Here is a 23,812-nt window from a genome sequence, read left to right on the forward strand (position 1 = left end):
ACTTCACAGCTGCTCACACCTGCTCTCTCTGCACGGGGTTCATCTTTAACACGGCCCCCAAACTGCAGATGGGTGTTAACCTTTGAAAGCGTGCCAAAGCATCACCACAACAAATTTATTTTGTTAAAGCAGTCACTTTTTAAAATTTCAAACTGTGTGTGTGTGTGTGTATATATATATATATATATATATATATATATATATATATATATATATATATATATATATATATATATATATATATATATATATATATATATATATATATATTATATATATATATATATATATATATATGTTCAAAATCATGCACAGCACTTGGCACTCTTAATTTCTCACAGTTTTCTTTATTTGTGTAGAGACGTATACCGGTGTGGGAAAGCAATTTGAAACAAACTGGTTATGCAGAATTTCAGCTGTCGCTTCTAAGAAATTCTGCTTTATTTAATCCATACCAGTGCATTTACATTACTTATTTGTATAACTTGCATGAGAAGTTTTTCAATAAAGAAGATTTTATCTTTGATAACACTGTTTACCTCAATGCTCTCTTCACCAAAAAACAAAAATAAACTAAACTCAGACGTTCTTTTTCTTTCTCCACTTTAAACTAAAGATAAAAGAGAGCAACACGACACTTTTTTTTTTTTTTTTTTAACTTTTTTTAATGTTGGTAAAAATAACTTTTAGGAGATTAAAGCTTTTATAACCTTTGGAGCAAAGTTGGCAGTAGATTATATTTATCAGATCTGACTTGTTATCCATGCAAATTTATATCCTATTGAATTAAAGTTGATTTATATACTACTTCAGACTAACTGCTCAGAAGCATTTCAGTATATGGATGTGGTGAAACATGCTTCTAGAAGGACTTTGGTTACATCTGAGTCCAGCTGGGAATTTTCTTTGATAATAAAGAAGCTCCATAAAATACATATCTACATTTATATATGTATATATACAAATATTTGCTGGTGTATTTTACTTCTAATCTGTGCTAGATTTTCTGTGGCAAATGCTTTCTGCCGTCAGCACCCCTTTGGCTGATGATTTAATACAGAGCAAACAGTGCTTGCACTTCAGTGTTGTATAATCACATTTTAAAACAAGGAACTGCTGTCTTGTCTTTTTTTCCCCGCTTCAGATGTTCCTCTGAACCTGGTTTCTGGTTGTTTGTCCTTACTCATTGTGTGTTAGTAATACTGATGAGTGTATTGCTGTGGCAACGACAGAGGTTTATTAAATTAGTCACAGAAATCGCTGCGGAGCTCCAGTTTCTCCCGTTCCTCTTCGTCCAGCAGGAAACTGTCGATGTAGGAGAACAGCTCATCTGAACCCACGGGGGAAATGAAGCGCTCTCGGTCCAGACCAAGCTCATCCAGGAGCACCATGCTGAAGTAGCTTCTGGATATTCTGAATGCTTGTCTGCGGAGAAACCCAATAAGAGCCATTAACACATCCTCTACAGTGAAAATTACAAATAAAGTTTTACAGATTAGAGTAAAATGTCAATCATATATATTTCTTCCTTGTAATATTCTGGATATTTAGAATTGGCAAATGTTCCTTAAAAAAGGCAACTTTTTGCTTCAAGGTTTGCCTTCTCAAAGTAGTCTTACATCAGTCTTTAGGTGTTCAAAATGATCAGAGTATAAAAGCTGCATTATCTATTTTAGTTTGGGTCATTTGATTCCTGAATTTAAAAACGTCCATCCATTATCTTCCACGTATCAAATTCTGGGTCCTGCGGGGCCTCCCAGCCTTTCACAGAATATCACCATTTAAAATTGTTACAATAATGTCAGGCATGTTTTTTAGAGACTTGAGAAATTGATTCAAGCTTGACAGCTCTGAATGCCTCAGGGTGTTCATTGCCTGGTAACTTTGTTTGGATACATTTAGGTTTTAGTTTTCGGTTACAGCTGCCTGCTATGATTGAAAAAGTTATGATAGCGATGAGGGACTGGAACTGTGCGCCCTAGAACTAAAACAAGGATAAGGAAGTCTAAAATACTCTGGAGAACTGAGGGGAACCTTCAGAGTCAGCATCGGAGTGCCCTAACCTACATTCTTTTTAATGATCAGTAGGGGGGTCAGCAAACAGACTCCACTTCTTATTCTGTCTATGGCCTCAATACAGGCCTCTGTCCACAGTCTGTGTTTTTTTTTGGACTCTCAGCATCTGATTTCTACACAAATACCAAGAAGATCAGTGCTGTTTATACTTCAAATCCTCAGTACAAAACACTGTACACACAGTATTTTCAACATTGGGCAGAATTTACAATATCAGCACTGTAAATAGTGATGGAGGAGAAAAATTTTTAGCAACATTAAACTCTTCACAGAAGTGCTCATATAATTAGGGTCAGGTTGTTTCCACCCCAAGAAACACTGTATGTGAACACAGATCCTAAAATATTTCTGGTTTGTGGTCTCAATCACTAGTTTCATGTCTTATTTGGTACCAAAAAATAAGTGAATTATGATCCCGTTTAAACTGGAATAACATGACTGCCTTGTGATCAATATATTCTCAGAATAAGCTGGTGACAGCCAACATGTTCAAAACAAGTCTTCAAAATAGGATTTAGCGAATCAATGGGTAATAGCAAGGTAGTTACAGCCATCATTTATATACAGTCTATGGAGAATGCACAGTCACTGTATTAAAAAGAGTATTGTTTAGTGCAGCTTTATACTTGTTGGCTTTCCACTCATTGGTTTCAATTACATTTAGATGTATTTCCTTCCAACTCTAAGCTATGTTCAGATAAAACATGTCTCTTTATTGATGTCAGATTTCCCCTGATGATTTGTGCTCTGCTCACTCAGTTTACCTCAGTACTCTATAGGATTTGTGTGTCTGCAGAGAGACCGTAGGTTAGGAAGAGTTTCCAGTCTGGAAAAACTGAGGAATGCTTCTTACTCAAATTGCACAGTTGTAGGAAAGAATCTTTATCGAGGCATTTCCTAAGATGAATTATTTTTTAATGTTTATTTTTACTGCAAAATGCTCAGCTTCAAAAGCATCAAAGTGTTTCTCAGGGAAACCAAAAGCCAGATGTTTACTACTGATGTCTTGTCGGTTCTGTCGAAATCCCATTGAAGTGATTATTATGCTATATTTAGCAGTGTTAATCCTTGAATGGAGTCTCTCTTTTTATTAGGAGACTCCTGACATTCAAAGTTTGTGAAAATAACCCCTGACTGTTAAGTGAAATGGAAATTTTATAAAGTCATTTCAGGATGGATTTTTTTAAAGTCCCCATAAAAGAACCATAAAACTGTTGAACAAATAAATTATTACCTTAAACCCTCTATGACTTGAGGTTGAAGAAGGCTTTCTTTAATGCGGCCAGTCTCGCGAGGAGGAGAGCCCAGAAGCTCGATCACGGTTACGTGCCGGAGGGCTAATCCACAATCTGCTTTCTGAAGCAGAAAAAGGGGAAACACATGATTGGGTTCTTGTTACTTATTAAACAGCTTCAGAAGCTTTACTGGGCTGATCGAGTGAAGTCTCACTTGTATCATGATGTTCTGGAGCTGGTAGTCAGGGTCCGACATGTTGGGTGCAGACACGATCAGCAGCCTCCGCTTTTCATAGAACTGATCCAGGAGAGCTGGCGCTGTCTTTACATCGGCTTTAATCTCAATTGCTACAAACAAAAGGTCATAGTTACATCCTCCACTTATACCCCTCAATATGTACATAAGCACATACATAAGCATTCTGTTATGTATGCAGTGCACTCCATACTGTAATAATGTATAGGTTTCAGATTTATTCTCTTCTATCTCATACTTTTTTGCTGCCACCATGGAGACTTTAACCAGATCCCCCACCTCTGGTTAAAATCTCCAAAAATTAAAATGTATTAATTTTTTCGCTGAAGCATAAAATCAAACGAGCTGTTCAAGATTAAACCAGCGGTGTTCAGCCTTTTCAGCTCTGACTTTCTTTAGAAGCAAGTGTGTAATCATCACTCCTCATCAAAGCTTTTAGACCCCATCAAAACTTTCCTGCCTCTGAATATCTGTCACAAAATATATAACAAAAGGACAGAGGAAACTGTAAAGTGGAACTTTTTATTCCTCTAATAATTATCTGGACTTTACTACCTCACTGTACATAAAATATTTGCTGGTGCGAAACAGCCATGACAAACAACTGTTAATTAACTGGAATATACTAGTGTATCTCAAAAAATGCAAGTATCCTGAAAAGTTACTTTCATACAGTCATTTGATGTAAAGTGAAATCTTACAAGCTTCATTTCTTTTGTTTGAATTTTGATGATTGTTGGTTACAGCTCACAAAATCAGAAATGCAGTATCTGAAATTATTTGAAGATTTCATTTTGAGTTTGAATGAATGAACTTTCAAACTGTATAAATACAATATAGTCTAGTTTAGTACACACTACCACAACACTGCTGACTCGACAGTTGTCCAGATGACGATCATGGGGAGGGTAAGCCACAGAAACTTATGGCTGAAAAGGCTGGCTGTTCACAGAGTGCTGTATCGAAGCATATTAATGGAAAGCTGACTGGAAGGGAAAAGTGTGGTAGGAAAAGATGCAAAGGCAACAGGGACGACCGCAGCCTTGAGAAGACTGTCAAGAAAAGTCGATTCAAGAATTTGGGAAAGCTTTACAAGGAGTGGAATGATGCTGGTGTCAAAGCATCAGGAGCCACCACCCACAGATGTCCTCGGGAAAGAAGCAGTCTTAATATTAAGCTACTCCTGAACCAGAGACAACATCACAAGCATTTTACCCAGATTAGGGAGTAAAAGAACTGAACTGTTGTTCAGTGGTCCAAAGGCCTCTCTTCAGATGAAGGTAATTTTTGCATTTCATTGGTAAATCTAAGTCCTAGTGTCTAGAGGAACAATGGACAGATACAGAATCCCCAGTGTGCGAAGTCCAGTGCAAAGTTTCTGCAGTCTGCGATTCATCTGCTGGTGTTGGTGGTGGTTGGTCCACTTCATTTCCTTTTCCAGCAGGACTTAAGACCTTCCCACAGAGCCAAAACCGCTACCCGATGGTTACCATATTATTACTGTTGCTTATTGGCCAGTCAACTCACCTGTCCTAAATGCCACAGAGTATCTATGCTGTATTGTCAAGAGGTAGATAAGACTCGACTGAACCAACCATCAAAGCAACATGAGGTCCAAAACACCTTGGCAGTGCCACAAGTTGATGCACTAATTGATGTTAATGGAGACTCAACTGAGTACTGACTGCAATCTCTGGCTCTCTTCCAGAGCATGCAGATGGCCGCCCCTCCCTGAGCCTGGTTCTGCCGGAGGTTTCTTCCTGTTAAAAGGGAGTTTTTCTTTCCCACTGTCACCAAAGTTCCTGCTCATAGGGGGTCCTATGATTGTTGGGTTTTTCTCTGTATGTATTATTGTAGGGTCTGCCTTACAATATAAAGTGCCTTGAGGCGACTGCTGTTGTGATTTGGTTGCGATTTTTTTTTTTAGATCTGCTAGTGTATCATTCATTCTCTGTGAATGCTTTTTTTTTTAACTCTGTTTATTATATTGTTGTGTCAGTCTGGTACATTTGCCACTGTTATACGGTCATCTTAAAGTCACCTATTTGCAGACTCAGTACTCACGAACACACTCAGCAGGGTCTCCGCCCCAGCTTCGGTTGAATTGGCAGACACGACTCGACACCCCCCTCCGTTCGTATCCTCCTTCGCAGTGGTATTCACACGTTGCACCATAGTTGTTCCCATTGGAGGAGCAGCTGAGGTAACCATGCAAGGGTGGAAAGAGTTCTGGACATCTTCTCACTGAGCGGAAAACAAAATCATGTCAATAAAATACAACAATGATAACAAAATAGTAACTCAAGAAATCAGGTTTGGCAGCTTACCCTCAACACGCACTATAAACTTGCAGGCAGCTCTGTTCCTGGCCTGATCGTACACTTTATATCTGATAATGTGAAGTCCCTCTTTAAAGTCAGTGCCTGGCTCCTGGCCCACTAATATCACACTGCAGAGAGACACAGTAGCCAACAAAATGTTCAAATCCATTTAAGAATGAACAGGAAAGGGAAATAAAGGAAGTCGGTGACATACTCGAGTGACTTGTGAGCAGTGTCTGTGGCTGTCGGAGGGTCCCAGGTCACCTTGGCGGTGAGCTTTCCAGGCTCAGCGACCTTGAGTCTAGATGGAGGACACTTTATTTTTGGAGGATCAGTATCTGAAATAATGGCAATGCAGGCATTAGAGAAAGGAAGCAGGCATGTTGTCAGCATGGCCCAACTGCTACAGCTATAAAGAGCAGAATTTAATTCAGAAAGCAACAAGCCACAGTTTGGATTCAGTCCAGAGAACAGACGAGGAGGAAATATGCTTGTTTTTGTGAGACTGTAAAAGGAGCCAATCCTGTGAAGGAATGAAGGATAACCACACCAGAGCAGATGGCCTGATTTAAAGTCCATGTATGGCAGTAAGTTAAAAAAACATTTGGTCGGCTTCACTTGGATCTACACACTGAGACTGCGCTGCGTACCTGAACACACCGGCTGTACTCCGCTCCATGACCCCCTGTGCTGGCAGATGCGTGATGGTTCTCCTTCAATGCGATAGCCAGTGTCACAGGTAAAGTCACACCTGGAGTCCACCATAAAGCCCTGAGTGCAGGTGTACCTGCCATGGTAAATGAGGGGCAGCACGTGGCAGCGCATCTCTGATGGACACACAGAGAGTATGTTAAATGGCCACAGTGGTGGCTGTTCATATTAAACATGGTCAAAATTTTAACTAATGAGCTCAGTGTATGTTCAAGTAAGAGCCAGACGGCTCTAAACATTTAGTTTTAGAGTATTTTGTTCTACTCTTGGGTCTATATAACATCATTGGCAGCAGATATCCTTAATATGGACATGTCAGCCTCACACTTTCCACTGTGAGCACAGAAGCCCCACCCATCTGCTTTTCAAACCTTCTGTATGGGAGGGGGTAATCAAAAGAAACTTTCCTTAAAGGTTAAAATAGTTAAGCAGTCTGCTTCAGAGTATTAAATAAGAACAATTTATTATTTTGAACTGTGAATCATGAAAAGCCACCCTAAGAAAGTCCAAAAATAAAAATGTTTGGCTGGTGATTTTCTATCTTTAGTATCAACAACACTAACAGTGTGAGCATGTGTGAAGAAAATATCTAAAAACAGAACTCTCTGAGCTGTTAAAAAAGGCTCAAACTGGGAACTGCATTTTTAAGCCACTATTACTCTCAAAGAGTAAAAAAAAAAAAGTGTAATTGGGGACTATTTTCAGCAGTGGATTAACACTTACATGTGGTGCCAGTGAATAAAATTAACAACTCCAGTGCTCATGGTAATAAGGGAACATGTGAACTGAACTGATTTTATAATTCCTGGCCAGTAAGAATTATATGTAATGAATATTTACAAAAACAGACACTCGCCATATTTGCTGATCGATTTTCTTGGTCAGAAAAACAAAACGTGTCACCAAACTGATCATATGTTAAGTTAAAATCTCCACATACTGCGGCAGTAAGCAGTCCCAGACCAGCGGCGGTTAGCGAGGCACATAACGGAGCGTCTTCCCAGCAGCCTGTACCCTCGATCGCAGCTCATCTGGCAACGCGTTCCCAGTGTGCTCCTGTAGGCTCTGCCTCGAGGGGAGTGGCAGGTCACCTCACCGTTGGTCAGACCCGGAGGATGGCACCAGTAAGGGTCTGTTTTTAAAGATCACCCAGAATCAGATCTGTGTGATTCCTCAGTGTTCACTCATGTGAAAAGTGTGATTTCAGATTATGCTTGTCTATATCAGTTCATCAGTCTTTATTACAGAGTTCAAAGATTCAAACTTCAGCAAGAAACCAGATGAAAAGCATGACAAAAAAATGGAGTCATGCGAAAATGCAAATACACCCTATTTCAATTCTACGTTTTTACATATCAGAACATAAGAAAAACTCACATGGTCCTTGGCAGGCAAACTACAACCTGAGACGAACAATAACAAATGACATATTACACCATCTCACTGTTTAACACAATGTAAGGGAGAGTAAATAGTAGCCAGGTAATACTCATTAGAAAGTGTGAGCACCTCTGTAAAAGCACAGGTTTTGGCAGTTTACTGATCAGGAATGATCTTAAAGAAGCAGTTGCTACCCATCAACCTGTGCAGGTTCATATGGTCATTTCCAAAGTGACCATAATTGTACAATGAGCAAGATTATTTATAAATGCAAAACACTCAGGACAATAGCCAAGCTTCCCAGGAGTCGGCCTCCCAGAAATTTCACCCCAAGGCCAGACTGCTGTTTCCAAAGAACCTGCAACTAACTCATGTACTACATATCAGACTCTACAGGCCTCAGCCAGCATGTTAAATGCTAAAATTCATGACAGCACAATTAGAAAAAGATTAAGCAAGTATTACTTGGTTGGAAGGGTTGCCAGGAGAAAGCCTGCTCTCTCTAAAAAGAACATGGCAGCATGGCTTGTTATTAGAAAGCTGCATCTGAGCAAACCAGAAGACTTCTGAAACAGTGACTTTTGGACAGAGGACACAAAAGTGGAAATGTTTGGCTGTAATGCACACAGTCACATTTGGAGAAAACCAAACACTATCAGCATAAACAACTCATACCAAGTGTCAAACACGGTGATGGAAAGGTGATGGTTTCGGCTTGTTTTGCAGCCACAGGACCAGGACACCTAGCAGTCATTGAGTTGAACATGAGCTCCACTGTATACCAGAGTATTCTAGAGTCAAATGTAAGGTCATCTGTGTGACAGACCTCAACACAATTAAAATGCATTGTTGGGAATTTAAGAAAGCTGTGCCTAAACAAATGCCTCCAATCTTCAATGAACTGAAGCAACGTTGTGAAGAGGATTAAGCCAAACATCAAGGTAGCAAAGAATGAATAAATAAATAAATAAATAATTGCACAAGTGTTTTTTTCTAATGGCTTTAACAGCACTGACTGACACAAAAATAAAAAAAAAACATTTCATCTGGATTGCATAACCCTGGATCCAAAGAAGTAAGAAGACTAAAAATATCTATATTCTCTTTATCATCTGGTTTCCTAGAAGAGTCTTTGAGCAAAAATCTCAAAGTTAACAGAGACTTTATTACTAAGCTGCTTATTCTTGACACCAGATGTGTTAGCTACCATCATATGAGCGACAGAGGCCAAATCTTTAATAGCAGACTGTTTGATGGTATGTTCTGACATATGGCCCAGCCCCAGTGAGTGTCTGTTGTCCATACGCACTTGTGTAGTCCAGTTGAGGAGTCGTATCTTCCTCTGTAAACTCATTTTCGTATACTGTAGTCCCAGAGCCAGCTGAAAAAACAACCAGACATGTCACATGTGTTTATGGTAGATGGACTGTTACTTAAATAGCACTTTTCTACTCTTTTTGAGCTTTCTTACTACAAGTATCATTCACACATGTTTAAAATACCTAAGCACTTTTAACTTAACACTCACACACTCACATGGAAACGTCAGGAGCAACCTAACCCCATGGACATGTAATAAAGCCAACATGTAGAAAAGCCTAGGGCTCGAACCCCAAACCTCCTGAGCATCAGCTGGGGTGAAATAATATGACTGAAGCACATATTATGTAGGTCACACAGAAGCAGGCAGACATACAAATTTTTCTCACCGCACACTCTCATTTCCACAACCTCCTTTCAGCTTCCTTTAGCACAACTAATATTCCAGTCCATACCTGGATTTTCAATCAGGAAATGGAAACTCCTGGGGCTCTTTGCTTTCTTGAGGTGATGCATGTAAATGGCCTTTGTTTTGTTTTGAAACTTTCACTTTAACTCCAGCCACATTAGGACAAACAGCATGTTTTCATTACCCACTTGGCGATTGTGTCTCTTACTCACCATTTTCCATGTTATAACAGTTCTTGTACTGTACTTTCTGCACAATAAATCACTGTTACTTTCTCTGCAGTTGTGGCTCAGGCAAAGTATCCTGAAAATGACTCCGTGTTTAGAGCTGAGTGCCAAACTTTCCAGTCTGTCAATCCCCCACCCCCCATCCCAGCTCTCAGTTCCTGCTCTGCTTCCTTTGCTTCAGCTCAGCATTAAACTTAGTCTCAAGCTAATAAAGTTCACTTTAAAGCATTTTATTAGTAATGATACATTTAATTTCCCTACTCTGCTCCAGATTCTTCCCAAGACAAGCAGATTAAACCCCTTGTCAGTGGGTTTTTGTTTGTTTTGTTTTTCTTATAAAGAGCCCAATGTTCCACCCAGTACACTTCCCCAGGCTAATATTTCCCCTCACGGAGAATTAGTCACACAGGAAATAAACAGGGTAATCACCGCAGTGTTCAAATATAGAAATGGACATTACTGCAAGTGGCGTATGCTATCATGCATATGGCAATTAAAATGATATGTGAGATTATACATGGATAAAATTGAAACAGAGGTTTTCTATGGATTTGAGCTGTTTTTCCTAATAGGCAAACATAAACTTCCAGATTAGACTTCTTGTTACTCATTCAGCTTTTGTGATAATATGTATGAAAATAGTCCCCTCATAACTTGTTCTCGGACCGAAAGAGAATCCATTTTTTCTCATGTATGACAAAGAAAGGCTTGCCCGACTGGTGCTTTTACTCAAACGCTGCTTCTGATGACTAAGGGGTGCAGAATGCCCAGACACTGACACACATTAGTCAGATTTTACTGCAGAGACATGCACACTGCAGACAGAGTGAGACCATGCAGCAGAAATGAGTCAGACCACAAAGAAGCTGCTGCTCATCTGACATTTCATCTGTCTCTAATGACAAAGCTGAGAGACCGAGCATCATCCTTTCAATCACTCCTCATCATCACTGGAGTTCATATGTGCTGCCGAGGGGAATCTCAGGTCATGTCATTATCTTGCAGGATTAAATGAAGGCTTTAGCACATTTGGCCCGGAGGGGGACTCCTCAGTAATTAACTGGAGCCGAGCTGTAATTAAACTGCTTGGTCAGCAAATGGGGAAGGAACACCTGAAGAGAAATGCAGCTCATCTCATTTTAAAGTCATCTTATCCTGGATTTTGGCCAGTTGCATGTTGGGGGATGTTGTGGAGGCACAAATGGAGCAGGAACCTCCATTTGTACTCATCGATTCACCTCAAAAATTTAGCACATCTGGATCTAATGCCAGTGGCATTACTGCAGAGAAGGAGGTATTTCCCAGCTGCAGGGAAGATGAGTGACTTGATCCTTGGCCAACCATCTAATATATTACATATTCATGCTAATTTGTTTTAGTTGAGACTTGCAACAAAACCAATGCTTGAGAAAGTACTTTAAGCATTGTAGTAAAAATCTAGGAATTTATACTAAACTTACACTAAACTTTTCCTTTAAGTATCTACATTTTAGAGAATATCACTGTCAGACAGATGTAGTTACTTTAGATTACTTTAGATAGCTAGATAGCTTTAGTCGAATAACTGATTGATTGAGATAAAACGAAACAATCACTATTTAAAGTTAAAGTTATTCTTTACTTGCCAAAGATTTCATGGTTTCTCTCTCTCGCTCTTAAATATGAGAACTTGCTGCTTCCCATTTTTATCCGAGATGTCACTTATGCTTTGGAAATATGAGTTTTCATGGTTACTGTAGATAAACAGAAACAGCAGATTGCTCGTTAGTTTGAGCCTCTGTTTCAACTTCACCATCTAGTTTCTGCTAACGGAATATGCACTATCCAAAACCTTGGGATCTAACGTTTTTGCATTGGAAACTTAAGGAGTAGTTTTACTTTGTTGATTCTGTACTTTTCCTTTGATCACAGGAAAAGTACATCGTGCACTGGTTTAATCATGTGGTATTTTGATGAAATCTAGCCCCTAACATTTGAATTGTTGTTTGTTTTCTTGTCTCGTACAGGCTAGTTTTGTCTCTTGAACTCACCTGTGAAGAACAAGATGAAGACAGCAACAGAGCGGCTGAGGCGCATGTCAGAAACGCAGAGATGACACTCCTGGATGAGACAAACTTTTTTTTGTACAGCCCCAAGAATCTCAGAGTCCAACAGAGACCTACGAAGCTATAAAACTGAGGAAAGCTTAAAACTGGTATGACCCAAAAAAGAGTTGTCTGAATAATCCCCACAGCCAACAACAAGCGCTCCTTTCACGCAGCAGCCTCTTCAGCTTTTGTTAAGGAAAGATTCTTCTAGTTCATCGCAGAGACAAAAACCACTTGGTGGCACTAACGGGCTTCTAGTGTGTGTGTGTATGTTTCCACCCATCGTTGCATTAAACATGATTAAAGATCTTTTATAAACTCCACCCTTCAACTCATGCAAGAAGTAGGCCTATACGCTAATTCACTTGCAGCAGCAGATTTTTTAGGCTGCTATCTATTATATACAATGGCACTGGAGTTATCAGCTGTTATGGATCTTTATTTCATAATCTCATAATGTTATTTCAGTGACATCAGGCCTGATGGGTTTTTGTTTTTTCGTTTTGTTTTGTTTTAATGAAATGGGCTACTTTCAAAATAAACTTACAAAATGCTCCAAATATGGCCCCTCACAATACACAACACTTACAAAGAGCGCAAGGTCTAGTAGTAATTAATTGTAGCACTATTTAATGCCACGCGTTGTTGTTTTAAAAGGATTGTCACATGTAATTTCTTTAGAAAATGCTCCACGGGAAGCCAAATATCGCACGAGGAGAGCATGATGTAAGTAGAAATTGAATTTGGAGAATGAAAAAAAGCATCAATCTTTGTGTTTATCTTCAACTAAGCGCATATTTACAAGGCTGCTCTGACTGCTGTGACGCGCAACTGTGTGTCACATCCACATCAGCAGAAGGCAGCTAATTATAAGGACTGTAAAGGCCGACTGCAAAAGACAGGAAGTAGCGGTGCTACTGTCAAAATAAAAGCACGTGGACACAGCGCAACCCTGACAAATGAGAAGCAAGCAGTGGTGGTAATAGTGTGTAATAGCTTATTTAATAATTGAATAGCACACTTTTTTGCAAGCCACCGAATCTCTTCCAGTCTGCACCAGCCTGTCTGCACCTTTTTTATGCCCTTAACATTAAATGTGCAGTAAAACACTGGCTGCTGTTTGCAAACTACAGGAACATGTCTTCAGGGGGCTGATGATGTCACAGTTTGATATATAATTTTCATATTAATTTTAAAATTATTGATTCAAAATAAATGATTGATAGTTTCATACTGAGCTTCTAGTAAAGTGTATATTTGTTTCAATAGTGCCTTAGTTATTCCAGTACAAAAACAACGAGCCATTGTCCTTCTAATAAGGTCATACTCATTTGAACATACCAAGAAAACCAATCCGGTTTATAGGCCTCAGAAGAAAGCTGTGACTACTGAACTATAAAACTGTAGCTGATCTCAAACCTTAACTCATAATATACCAAGGACAAAATAATCAACTTCCGGTGGTGTTTGAAATAAGATAAATATGAGCTTTGTTGAAAAGGTTGAGCACTGCAAGGGTCAAGACAAATAGTTGAAAAAGAAACAAATAAACAAAAAACATGTTTGTCTGTAAACTTGCAGAATAGTCAGGACAGGAGAAAAAATCTATATGCTAGTATTATAATAAAAAACTAGAATTTCTTATTTATCAGTGAAAAATGTAAAGCAGCACCATCTCTGTTAAATCTGAACACCTGGTCTGGTCAAGTTTTTAGAGGCTGATTATCCACTTGCTGTGTAGCGTTTGGGTCTGAGGCAAATTTGAGAAGTGTGGATCACTAATTGAAGACTGGACCAGAGATTTAATAAGGACATTTTTTTAATAAACTTAATTCTAAATAAATATATTTTTTTTTGTCTTTAAAGGATCTGTTTCACACTATAAACCCTGCACAGCCAAAAAGCCACAACCATAAATACCACAGCAAACTGGGACAGCTGCAAATTCTCGTAAGTCAGAACCACTTCTTAGGGGGATGGGATCCCCTGTAATTAACTAGGAATTGCTAAATTTATGAGCTTCTGGGCTCATGCTGCAACCTGTTTTACAAAAAACAAATGACCTTATGAGATAACCAGAGATTAAGAGATTAAACATACAGTCATAAGAATAACTAAGAATAATAAGTAAAGGAAGCACCCAGTCTCTCCTCCATGTGCAGGGACAGCTGGTAACACTAAAAGCTGTGAACATTTCCCACCGCTTGCACCTCTTTATGGTTCCATCAACTGGTATTGGTCTAGAAATGCTTTCCATACAGTATCACTCCTGTGCAGGAAGGCTAACATCAGCAGAAAACAAGAAGAAATTAATTATATTGAAAAACTGACGCAGTAAATGACTTCACTGCCTTTGACGACATCAAACAGTACGGCGTCCCCGATTCTGGCCCCCGGGCCGCATGTTGGACACCGTTTCCCTTAAAAAAAAAAACGTCGCAGCTGGGCTTTTATTTTGACAGCTGTGTGCGCGTGTGGTGTTTTACCGCTGTCGCTGTTGCGGACTTGACGCTAGTCTGTCCAGCTGAGCTGTTTATCCTTCAGGAAAGTGAGTCTGGGTAAGTGACGACACTTCCCCTTCTCTCCTCGGATCCAGAACTTTTTTCCCCTTCTTCTCTCTTCGTTTCTGGACGCTGGGAAGTGAAGCTTTTTCCTCTCTCTTTTTTTTCAGTTAAAAAACTAAACTCCAACATGTCGCCACCGTCTCGACGGCTTCAGACGAAGCCAGTGATTACCTGCCTGAAGACTTTGCTCATCTCCTACAGCCTAATTTTCTGGGTGAGTCGCCGGACTTGCAAAAGGGAAGGGGAGGAGGGGGCTACAGGCTAACGAAGGAGCAACAATGGGCTCCAAGCAGCGGCTATGCCAACGAGGCTCACGACACGGTTTCTTGAAATCACTGCAGAAGTTAAATTTTCTGACAAAAAATGTCCACGAGTCAGATTAGAGATGCTTTTATGTCGACGATAATAACCACTTGTGGAAAAAAAAAATCCACCCAGTGTTCGCCTTTATTACCACTGAAAGTTGCCGTTAGCCGTTAAAGTACACTAATAAAGTCACTAATGCACTTCTCAAACCTCAGTGTCACTTAGTTTTTCTTTTGTTTGTTTGTTTTTTGTTTTTAACGAGTAAATACATTACATCTTATGTCTGATTGAAAGTTAATTAAACATTAAGTTTAATTAACTACGAGGAAATTAATATGGAGACCCGATCCCAGGTGACTCGTGGAAGGCTTTTAATTTGACGGTATTCCTCCCGTTTCTCCGTTGCAATAACTCTTAAAATTGTTGAACTTGTGCCACATTACTGCTAAACATTCGGGATGCATTCATGTATCTGCTCTGAGACCCGTTTTTCTTGTGAGATAACATATCTTGACTTGTGTAAACTAGAGCCAGACAAAGTGTGGGACAAGGCACCTGGTCGCTTAGGAGTAAGCCCTGTTTAATCGGCTACAGTGGTTATTTTGTTCATTTACCAGTCCATCAGTAGAACTAGCAAACATTTTGGCCAGTAGTCGATGCCATTAGATATATGTTGTCGGTTTACTTTGTTTTTGTTGCCACACTCTCATCACAATGTCCTTTGGCCTTTAGCCAGTGTAAAATTGGTGTTACACAGCAGATTGACTGTCATCACAATCTGTGATCAGTTACCTTTGTTACACCCCTTGGCAGATAAATCAGTACAGTCCTATTAATGTCTGATAAAAGTCTTGCAGTAACTCAGGGGAATAAAAACTCTCATTTTGTGTTGCTGTTAACCTGTGCTGCACCTACCTGGTTCCCTGTATAGTGATCATCTCATCCTAGCGTTTCATCTCATCTAGTTCCCAGTTTTTTGTCCCCCTTTTCTTTTTTAATGCACAGATGTTGTTCAAAACCTCTGCATAACAAATTCCCCACGTGTGGGACTAATAAAGGTTATCTTATACTTCTCAGATTAGAGGATTTGATGTAGGGCTTCAACTAGTAATTTTTCTCCCAAACAGTTTGCTGAAACTGTTATATTTTATGAGTAGATGATTAATGGTTTTGCCTGAAAATGTCAGAGATAATTTGATGATTACAGTTCAGTTTCATATCGCGATAAGATGACATTTCATTGAAGCTGGGCTAAGGTTTTTATATACACGTGCAACAAGAATACAAAAGAGATGAGATGATTTATGGAAACACAGATTGGAGTGCAGAATAATTTGTCAGATTTCTTGTTTACTCTAACCAGAAGTGCAAAACAAAACAGTGTTAAAGCTCTATAGTTAATCATTTATTTTCATACATAGATTATTTCATTTGATCCAGTGTTAATTTGCAGCTGTGGTTGGATGGTTTTCCTTTGGGATGTACAGATGTTTAGTTTTTCCATTTTTATTAATGAATTTATTTTTGGATAGTTTATTTTGGGTTCCCTTTTTGTATCGGTGAAACAAAGATTTCTTCATCAGGTCCAACATAACCTGGGGCCAGTGAAAAAGTAGATTGGGCAACTTGTTACCACTTCCTCTTTTTGTACCAGTGACTGTGTTTCCACCAGTCACTTCCCCTTTGAAGCAAACTTTTAAAGATGGTGATGTTTTTAGCTTCTCCAATCCAAGCCGGTTTGTTTTACACCGTGACAGCAAAGCTGAATTAGTAAGTGTTTAATTAAAGATGTGCATGTGCAAACTGCAAGCTTAGACTCTCAGATATTTGGTTAAACTTTGCTAGGCTTTGTAGGCTCACAGCAGCCAGCGTGTCTCCAGCAACAACAGCAGGGATGAGCCTACAGGGGCTCAAAGTTTACTTTTTTTTTTCTTTCTTTTTTTTTTTTTTTTTTTTTAAAGGAACACTACTTATTTTGCAGATAAATAGATGTTATAGATACTATATAGTTAGATTACGCTAGTGGTATATAAAGTAATTTAACTGACTTTTGTGGGCCAGTATAAAAAAAATAAATAAAAGGGCACAATAAAAGTCTGATCTAGTGGCCCCGTGGTTTACGGAGGATTAAGTATTCTGTTTACAATGCTTCATTTTAATATAATGACCCAACTTTCAGTTATTTTGAATTAACACACCGTCTGAAGAGTTAGTCAGCCAAAACAGATCAAATTGATCTTCAGTGTCTTTCCTGCATTAGAAACATGTTGGCAACTCCAAATGACAACATAATTGGATCATAATTAAAAACATTTAAATAGGGGTTTCATAAACTTATGCATAAAATACATTTTTACTAATCAGATTGGCAGATGTTCCAGCAAAATCCACGGGTTTTCTATTAAGTAAGGTAACACGAACACAGTGCCTTAATTACAGTATATGTGGACATTTAAGGTTACGCTTTCACTCTGCAAAGGTCCATTTTGAGACAGGAAAAAAAACCCTTTGGGGGAAGGCCAAAACCTTTTGTTAGGTGATCATTTTGGGGGTAATAAAATATATGCTGGACATCCCCTGTTTATCAGCAGGGTGGAAGGGTGTGATGACGTTGATCGAACGTGGTTTTACTTTGATTTCCTGACTCATGGGTTAAAATGTGGTCAGAAATAAGAAAATGCAACGACTTAATGTTGTTGCTTTAACTATACACAGGCTTATTTTGAAGTAGGAAAAACCCTGATCTAATTTGCACATATTACATAGCAGAGCAATTATCACCTGTTATCATCTTTAGGTAATATATCAGTGCAGCCCTGCTTCCCATGGTTATTTACAGGAGTAAAAAACTGAATATATCTTCAAATTAGAGCTTGTAGGTTTACATTTCTGCAGTTGGGAAATTATAATGTGGTGTTTTACTATTTTCACAGTTTAATAACCAAAAATAAATTCAACACTAATTTCTTGTTGCCCGTTTCTTCACAAAACGAAACAAACAAACACAAGCTTGTCTGTGGAGGAAAACAGATGCTTACAGTTGTTCTCAGTGTTAGTCTTTGCTCTGAGCAAACAGCCCTGTGAGGCTCCTGCTTCTGCTAACACAGAGTTCAGGGCTGTGCTTTTATCTGACAATTTATTGCTGCTGCCTGGCTGAGCCGATGCCTCCCCTCAGGCTAATGACTTGTGTGGGGGAGCGTTAAAGGAAAAGCTGCTGAGATTGAGATTAAATCACAGACTGAGGCTCGAATCCCAGGCGTGTTCTTACTAAAACACGCGAGGCAGGTAGATGAATAATCCGCAGCATATTAACCGTGTATTGTGAATGGAAAGGCTGTATCCTGTTTGCCTCAGATACCATCTACCCCCTGCCTCATCTACATTTGCTCCCCTGAGATCAGTGCAGATTTAATAAAGGAAGTCACTAAGGGAAATTGTGTTTTCTCTGGATGCAGACTGACACGGTTCTCAAGTAAAAGTGTCCTGAGATTCATTGTCGATCACCAGTCTGTCAAAGTACATACACGTGCAGAATAATAGATTTAGAGTGTTTTAAGTGTCTATAATTACCAAAAAATTTGTTTTATTTTTATATGTGACAAAGAAAATAGATCTTTATATTTTGGAAGCTGAAGTCGGTAGATAATTTTTTTTCCCTCCCTGGGGATCCACAGATAAATTAATTAGCTTTCTTTTTCTTTAATTAAGCTGCTCATTGTTTATGATTTTCCCTAGAGCTACATAATAAATTGAAATGAAATGATTGTGTTCCTGAATGCTAACCACACTTAAGTAACTGGCTCGTCTTGACCCTTTAATGGTGGGTCTGTATCAATCACAGGTCCTAAAAGCCTTCCTTGCGTTTCTCTGTTGATCTTTGATGCTTGAGCTGACTCGCCCTTCTGATGTCTCCAGGTCACAGGCGTGATCCTGCTGGCCGTTGGCGTGTGGGGGAAGGTAAGCTTGGAGGCCTATTTCTCCCTGGCTGCTGAGGAGAGCACCAACGCGCCATATGTCCTCATCGGGACCGGAGCCATCATCGTTATATTCGGACTGTTCGGCTGCTTCGCCACATGCCGCGGCAGCCCGTGGATGCTCAAACTGGTCAGTGAAAGAGCAGTAGGAAACATTCCCAGTCTCAGAGATGACCTTGCGTGACTGTTTTTTGTCTTTTGTGTTTCTCAGTATGCCATGTTTTTGACCTTGGTCTTCCTGGCTGAGCTCGTGGCAGGAATTTCAGGCTTCATCTTCAGGCATGAGGTGAGGAAATGGAAATCTTTTTTGACATGAGGCGCATCGGAGGGAATCCAGTGGGTTAAACTTACAGTTGGAACGCTTGAATCAAAGTGAAACTGTAACATGACACTGAGTGAATGTTTGTCGTTTATTTTCATGGATGAAAGTTTCTTGAAACAGGTTAAAACAAGTTCGACATCACAAATGGTGAAATCGTGCAATCACATGAGCGTGTGCAGCGTCTGCAGCAAAAAGATGAATACCACTATTGTGATACCCGTTATCTCTCAGTCAGGTTTCAGCTAGCACAACTCAAAGTCAACCCCTCTGTTGTGTATGTGACACCTTTATTTTGAACTCATCAGATCAAAACCACACTGGACAACGTCTATAAAAATGCAGTGAACAAGTACAACATCACGGCCAGCGAGAATCCAGTGGACACCATCCAGAGGAATGTAAGTGGGAGATTTTCCATCACCCTGGTGGCGTTGCATTTATCTGACTTTATGTTTCTCTGTACACGCCAGAGGGCTCTTGTTTATATGAGAACATTTTAAAGGTCAACTCAACACTGAGCGCACAGGAGCACTCTCCTTGAACCATGTTGCTCTCATCACTGAAGATGTCTTCTCAAAGGGTGAATCCACCACATAGCTTTGTTTTCATTTTTTTTGTTGTGACTCTTTGCTTTTAGTTGCACTGCTGCGGGGTGTATAATTACACAGACTGGACAAATACAAGGTACTTCGAAGAGAAAGGCATCCCTGTCAGCTGCTGTAAAGACAGCGATAAGTGCTCACCAGAAACACTGAAGGATCTTGCCAAGGCTGAGAATGTGGTGTACACAACGGTGAGTTTGGAACAAGCAGTTCATCTCAAAAATGGTCAGCTGTATTTGTAAAAGGTTTTGGTTCAATATAACTTTCTGTTTAATTCTGTTATGTTTTAATTTTGTTGTGAAGGGCTGCTTTGCGCTGGTGAGCACCACGATGGAAAACAACCTGGGAATAATTGCTGGGATTTCTTTTGGAATTGCGTTCTTTCAGGTATGTCTCATATTCTACTATATGGAAACAACAAACAAAAGCTGAACAATTGAACATCTTAAGCCGGATGTAGGAACCAATTAGTATTGTTTTCCTTAAAGTAATAACCAACCTATGTTAATTCAGTTAAATGTGATTTTTGTAGTGCCAATTCACAACGGTCACCCCAAGCCACTTTATAATATAGGGTGAAGACCCTAAAATGTTAGAGAGAGAGCCCAACAACCAAATTATCCTATGAGCAAGGACTTGGTGACTGTGGGAAGAAAGAACTCCCAGCAAAACCACCCTCGGGGAGAGGCAACCACAGAAAGGCGAGGACAGAACACAAACTGTGGGAGAGTAGACAAAAGTTTGTGACGTGCAGTATTGGCATGTAAACACGTCAGGATTGAAAAGAGGAGGGGAGAAAAATCCTCACCGTATTAATGTAACTATGGGAATGTTTCAGGCTCACCTGATCCTGCTTTAACAAAAAGGAATGTTTTAAGCCTAAGGAATCACAGCAGTCTGCCTCAAAGTAACAAATATAAGAAAAGGTTTTTCATTGTCACTTTGAGACAGGATGTTTCTACTCTCTGTTCTATTAATGAAAAAGCTCAGTTTTCACCACATTAGGATGAAAATAAAAGGACAGGCAAATCAACTGGAGGTTTTGTCTTGATTTTTTTATTTTTTTTTTATTTTGCTGTGACCCACCTCTACTAACCAACAAACAGGAACACAGCAGGAAATGATTTCCAACGGCGAAGAAAATCTAGTTGAGTTGTGGCAGCAGAGCTTGTTTGTGTGATGTGTTCTCCAGCTGTTCTCATGACTGCACCAAGGGGGACGTAGCATGGAGACCTAGAGCAGAGCCACAGCAGCTGTGCATCTTGGCTCTGATTCAGCAGTTATTCCCCTCATACAGTCTACATTCTGATATCAGACTCAAGTTTATTGAGCCACGTTGCCCAGTGTGCATTGCTAAAATCACTTGTAGGTCATTTTTGCACAAAGCAGCAACATGCCGCTCCAAAAGTGGCCACTTGAGACAAGCCCCAAATCAAGCCAGTCACCATAGTCTCCCGTGAATCAATATTTAAAGCATTTATAAAGCCATAAAATTTGGGAATTACCCCAAATTCTTTTCATACCTCCACTTAATAATCATCTTTCACAGATGCTATATTATCGACTGGTTCTTTGTCGTGCTGAAGGTTTTGTATACCTCTTTTCCACCATTGTAACACAGGTGTGGAGATGGATCTTCCTAGTTCTTTCAGAGTGACTCACAGTGTAGTTAATGTTTACAGTTACTTGTAGCCTGTCTGAGCATTAGTGTGGCCGCTCCATGCAAAGCTCTGACTTAGAGTAAGTGAAGGTTATAAGTGGAAAACTGTGCAACCTGTGGTTCTGCGGTATAGCCACAGTTTTCCAGTCATACGAGAAGTCAAGTCACTTTTATTTATGTAGACTTGACCCAAGTGCTTTCCAGTTAAGATAAATGTAAAATCTTTCCAAATCTCCAGAAACCAACACAAAACCTGAGTAAACAAACAACATGGCTACAGTAATGATGAAAGTCATTTAAATACCCAGTTTAAACAGCCCCTAAATCAAGTAGGTCACTATAATCACCCATGTTTTAAATTTATTTGAAACATGAGCCATAAGGAAAGAATAATTATAAAACATGTTTAAATTACCGTAACATTGTCTGATTATCCACCTAGTAATTTTTTTGTCACTGACCTTGGTTGTCGGGGCAGGAGTCTTAAGCATAGACACCCAGACCTCCCAGACATCTTCTCCAGCTCCTCACAGAAGTGTTCTCAAACCAGCTGAGAGACAATATCTGTCAAACATGTCCTGGGTCTGCCCCATGGACACCTCCCAATTGAAAGTGCTTGAAACACCTCACATAGGAGGCATCCTGGTCAGGATGCTCAAATAATCTCCCCAAATGACTGAGCTCCTCCACCTTATCTCTAAGGCTAATTTCTGTCTTTTATATCCACGATGCCCACAGCTCATGAACATTAGTAAGAGCAGGAACGCAGATCGACCGGTAAATGAACAGCTTCACTTTTACATTCAGCTCTCTTCTCCTCAGCAGATCAGTACAGCTGCCACGTTATCCAGCATCCATCCACACAAAAATATAAAAACGCAGGAATGATCAAAGTACAAGAAAGAGAATCATTTAAAAGTTGACTAAAAAAAACTAAAAATGGGACAAAAAGAACAGAATAATTTAATGCAGTGATTCCCAAACTGTGGGCTTAGACATTATTTCCAAATCCTTCAATGCTTTTACTTTTCAATTTTGTAATTAAATTTGAAATATCATCACATAATTAGGATTAATTATTGAAGTTTAAATGGGCAATGAAGCAAAGCTGTGGGATTTAAGCTACTTGTTCATTTTAATTTATCTGCCCTTTGATCCACATAGTATCATGTGTCTTGCTAATGAATAAAAGATGTAAATAAATCTGTGAAAACACAAAGAAGGAAGTAATTATTGCTTGTTTTTTTAAGTGATTTAAGGTTTCAGGAAGCCATAGAAATGTTTCAGATGTCAGTTTGGGCTGCAGATTGAAATTTGTGCACTATGGTTTCAGCTCATTGGGATATTCCTGGCCTGCTGCTTGTCTCGATACATCACCAACAACCAGTATGAGATGGTCTAACAGTCACCCTTCCAAAGGTATGTTTTTTATGAGAGAGTTATCATAACAACTAAGTCATACAGATTGTTTTGAGGAGGATTTGTAACTGGCTTTCTGCTTCTGTTTGCAGGTCATTGATGAGCCGGTCCTGGTGCGAACTGAGTTGGGATTTTAATATTTTGTGTTTATTATCATGTAATTTTAGAGATGGAAGACACTCACCGCTTTTTCTTTTATTCAATCTCACCAATGCACAAGGGAATCATGTCTGAGGAGCATCAAAAAGGGAGAATACTCGAAACTTGGTGTGACCAAAATAAAACATTTCACAGGTGATTTGTTATTCTGGGAATAAATTAGGGAAATTACATTAAGTGTTTATGTTGTGTATTAGTGTCACTTTTTTATTTGAGTTAATTAATTTGACAGCAACATTTTCATTTCTTGTTTTCGCAGTTGCCTTGTTTTATAGTTTCGCTAGTAGTCTGTAGCTGAGCAGATGAAATGTAGACAATAATAAGCTGTTAATGTTAAATGTCTGTGTATCTTTATGTGTGAAACCTATAAAAGCCCTAGAAATGGACAGGTCAACTTCCTGAAAGTACAAAGGATTTATAGGAGCCGTGTGGGAAAGCGAGCCCTACCAATTATGTGTGCCAACTACACCCGACTTCTTACCACAGTTTTCAGTGTTAGTGTTATTCTTGTGTGGATGCATGTGAAATACTTGAAAATAAAAGATGAAATCCAGTGTCTCTGACAGTGTGCGTTCTTAGCAGCTGTCTGTACAGCTGTTTGCTCAAACAAAAAGAAGGAAACACAAATATTCTGGCAGCAGATGATTTTTGGCAGACAAACATGCCCTGGATATTTGGGACCTTTAGAAGAATGCTAATAAACTTCAAGATATGAAAGCATCTCAGTTTTTCAGTGGAAGACAACTTTATGGATTTAAATAGCATGTTTGATGTGTGATTAAAG

General features: G+C 39.3%; 2 protein-coding genes across 3 annotated transcripts; one reads left to right on the forward strand and one right to left on the reverse strand.

Moving 5' to 3' along the window:
• Nucleotides 1-327: 327 nt before the first annotated feature.
• srpx2 (sushi-repeat containing protein X-linked 2) lies at nucleotides 328-14,645 on the reverse strand. Of its 2 annotated transcripts, none has more exons than XM_019364673.2 (10): nucleotides 14,509-14,645; nucleotides 9,289-9,360; nucleotides 7,540-7,731; nucleotides 6,539-6,715; nucleotides 6,103-6,226; nucleotides 5,895-6,016; nucleotides 5,632-5,811; nucleotides 3,526-3,659; nucleotides 3,311-3,432; nucleotides 328-1,425 (listed from the first exon to the last, which is right to left on the reverse strand). In XM_019364673.2, exons 3-10 carry the CDS (start codon nucleotides 7,628-7,630, stop codon nucleotides 1,245-1,247), a joined length of 1,131 nt encoding a protein of 376 aa, XP_019220218.1. In that variant the 5' UTR covers nucleotides 7,631-7,731; nucleotides 9,289-9,360; nucleotides 14,509-14,645; the 3' UTR covers nucleotides 328-1,244. The 2 variants fall into 2 exon arrangements, with proteins under 2 accessions (XP_019220218.1, XP_003445333.1); XM_003445285.5 differs by lacking the exon at nucleotides 14,509-14,645 and adding an exon at nucleotides 11,966-12,290.
• Nucleotides 14,453-23,582, forward strand: tspan6 (tetraspanin 6). The gene is made up of 9 exons (XM_005467424.3): nucleotides 14,453-14,580; nucleotides 14,694-14,800; nucleotides 18,808-18,996; nucleotides 19,078-19,152; nucleotides 19,494-19,586; nucleotides 19,826-19,981; nucleotides 20,094-20,177; nucleotides 22,784-22,869; nucleotides 22,962-23,582. The coding sequence occupies exons 2-8, from the start codon at nucleotides 14,714-14,716 to the stop codon at nucleotides 22,850-22,852; spliced, it is 753 nt and encodes a 250-aa protein (XP_005467481.1). The 5' UTR covers nucleotides 14,453-14,580; nucleotides 14,694-14,713; the 3' UTR covers nucleotides 22,853-22,869; nucleotides 22,962-23,582.
• The last annotated feature ends 230 nt before the right edge of the window (nucleotides 23,583-23,812 follow it).

This window comes from Oreochromis niloticus, linkage group LG2 (genome assembly GCF_001858045.2).
Source record: "Oreochromis niloticus isolate F11D_XX linkage group LG2, O_niloticus_UMD_NMBU, whole genome shotgun sequence".
Classification (NCBI taxonomy): Eukaryota; Metazoa; Chordata; class Actinopteri; order Cichliformes; family Cichlidae; genus Oreochromis; species Oreochromis niloticus.

Bases quoted from the DNA above. Each gene is read 5' to 3' on its own strand.
- srpx2 (XM_003445285.5), bottom strand. From the start codon at position 12,011: ATGCGCCTCAGCCGCTCTGTTGCTGTCTTCATCTTGTTCTTCACAG. The intron at 9,361-11,965 runs GTGAGTTCAAGA...TTGTTTTTTCAG, and splicing joins CTTCATCTTGTTCTTCACAG to CTGGCTCTGGGACTACAGTA. The intron at 6,017-6,102 runs GTATGTCACCGA...GTCTCTCTGCAG, and splicing joins ACTGCTCACAAGTCACTCGA to TGTGATATTAGTGGGCCAGG.
- tspan6 (XM_005467424.3), top strand. From the start codon at position 14,714: ATGTCGCCACCGTCTCGACGGCTTCAGACGAAGCCAGTGATTACCTGC. The intron at 19,982-20,093 runs GTGAGTTTGGAA...TTTGTTGTGAAG, and splicing joins AGAATGTGGTGTACACAACG to GGCTGCTTTGCGCTGGTGAG. The intron at 20,178-22,783 runs GTATGTCTCATA...CTATGGTTTCAG, and splicing joins TTGGAATTGCGTTCTTTCAG to CTCATTGGGATATTCCTGGC.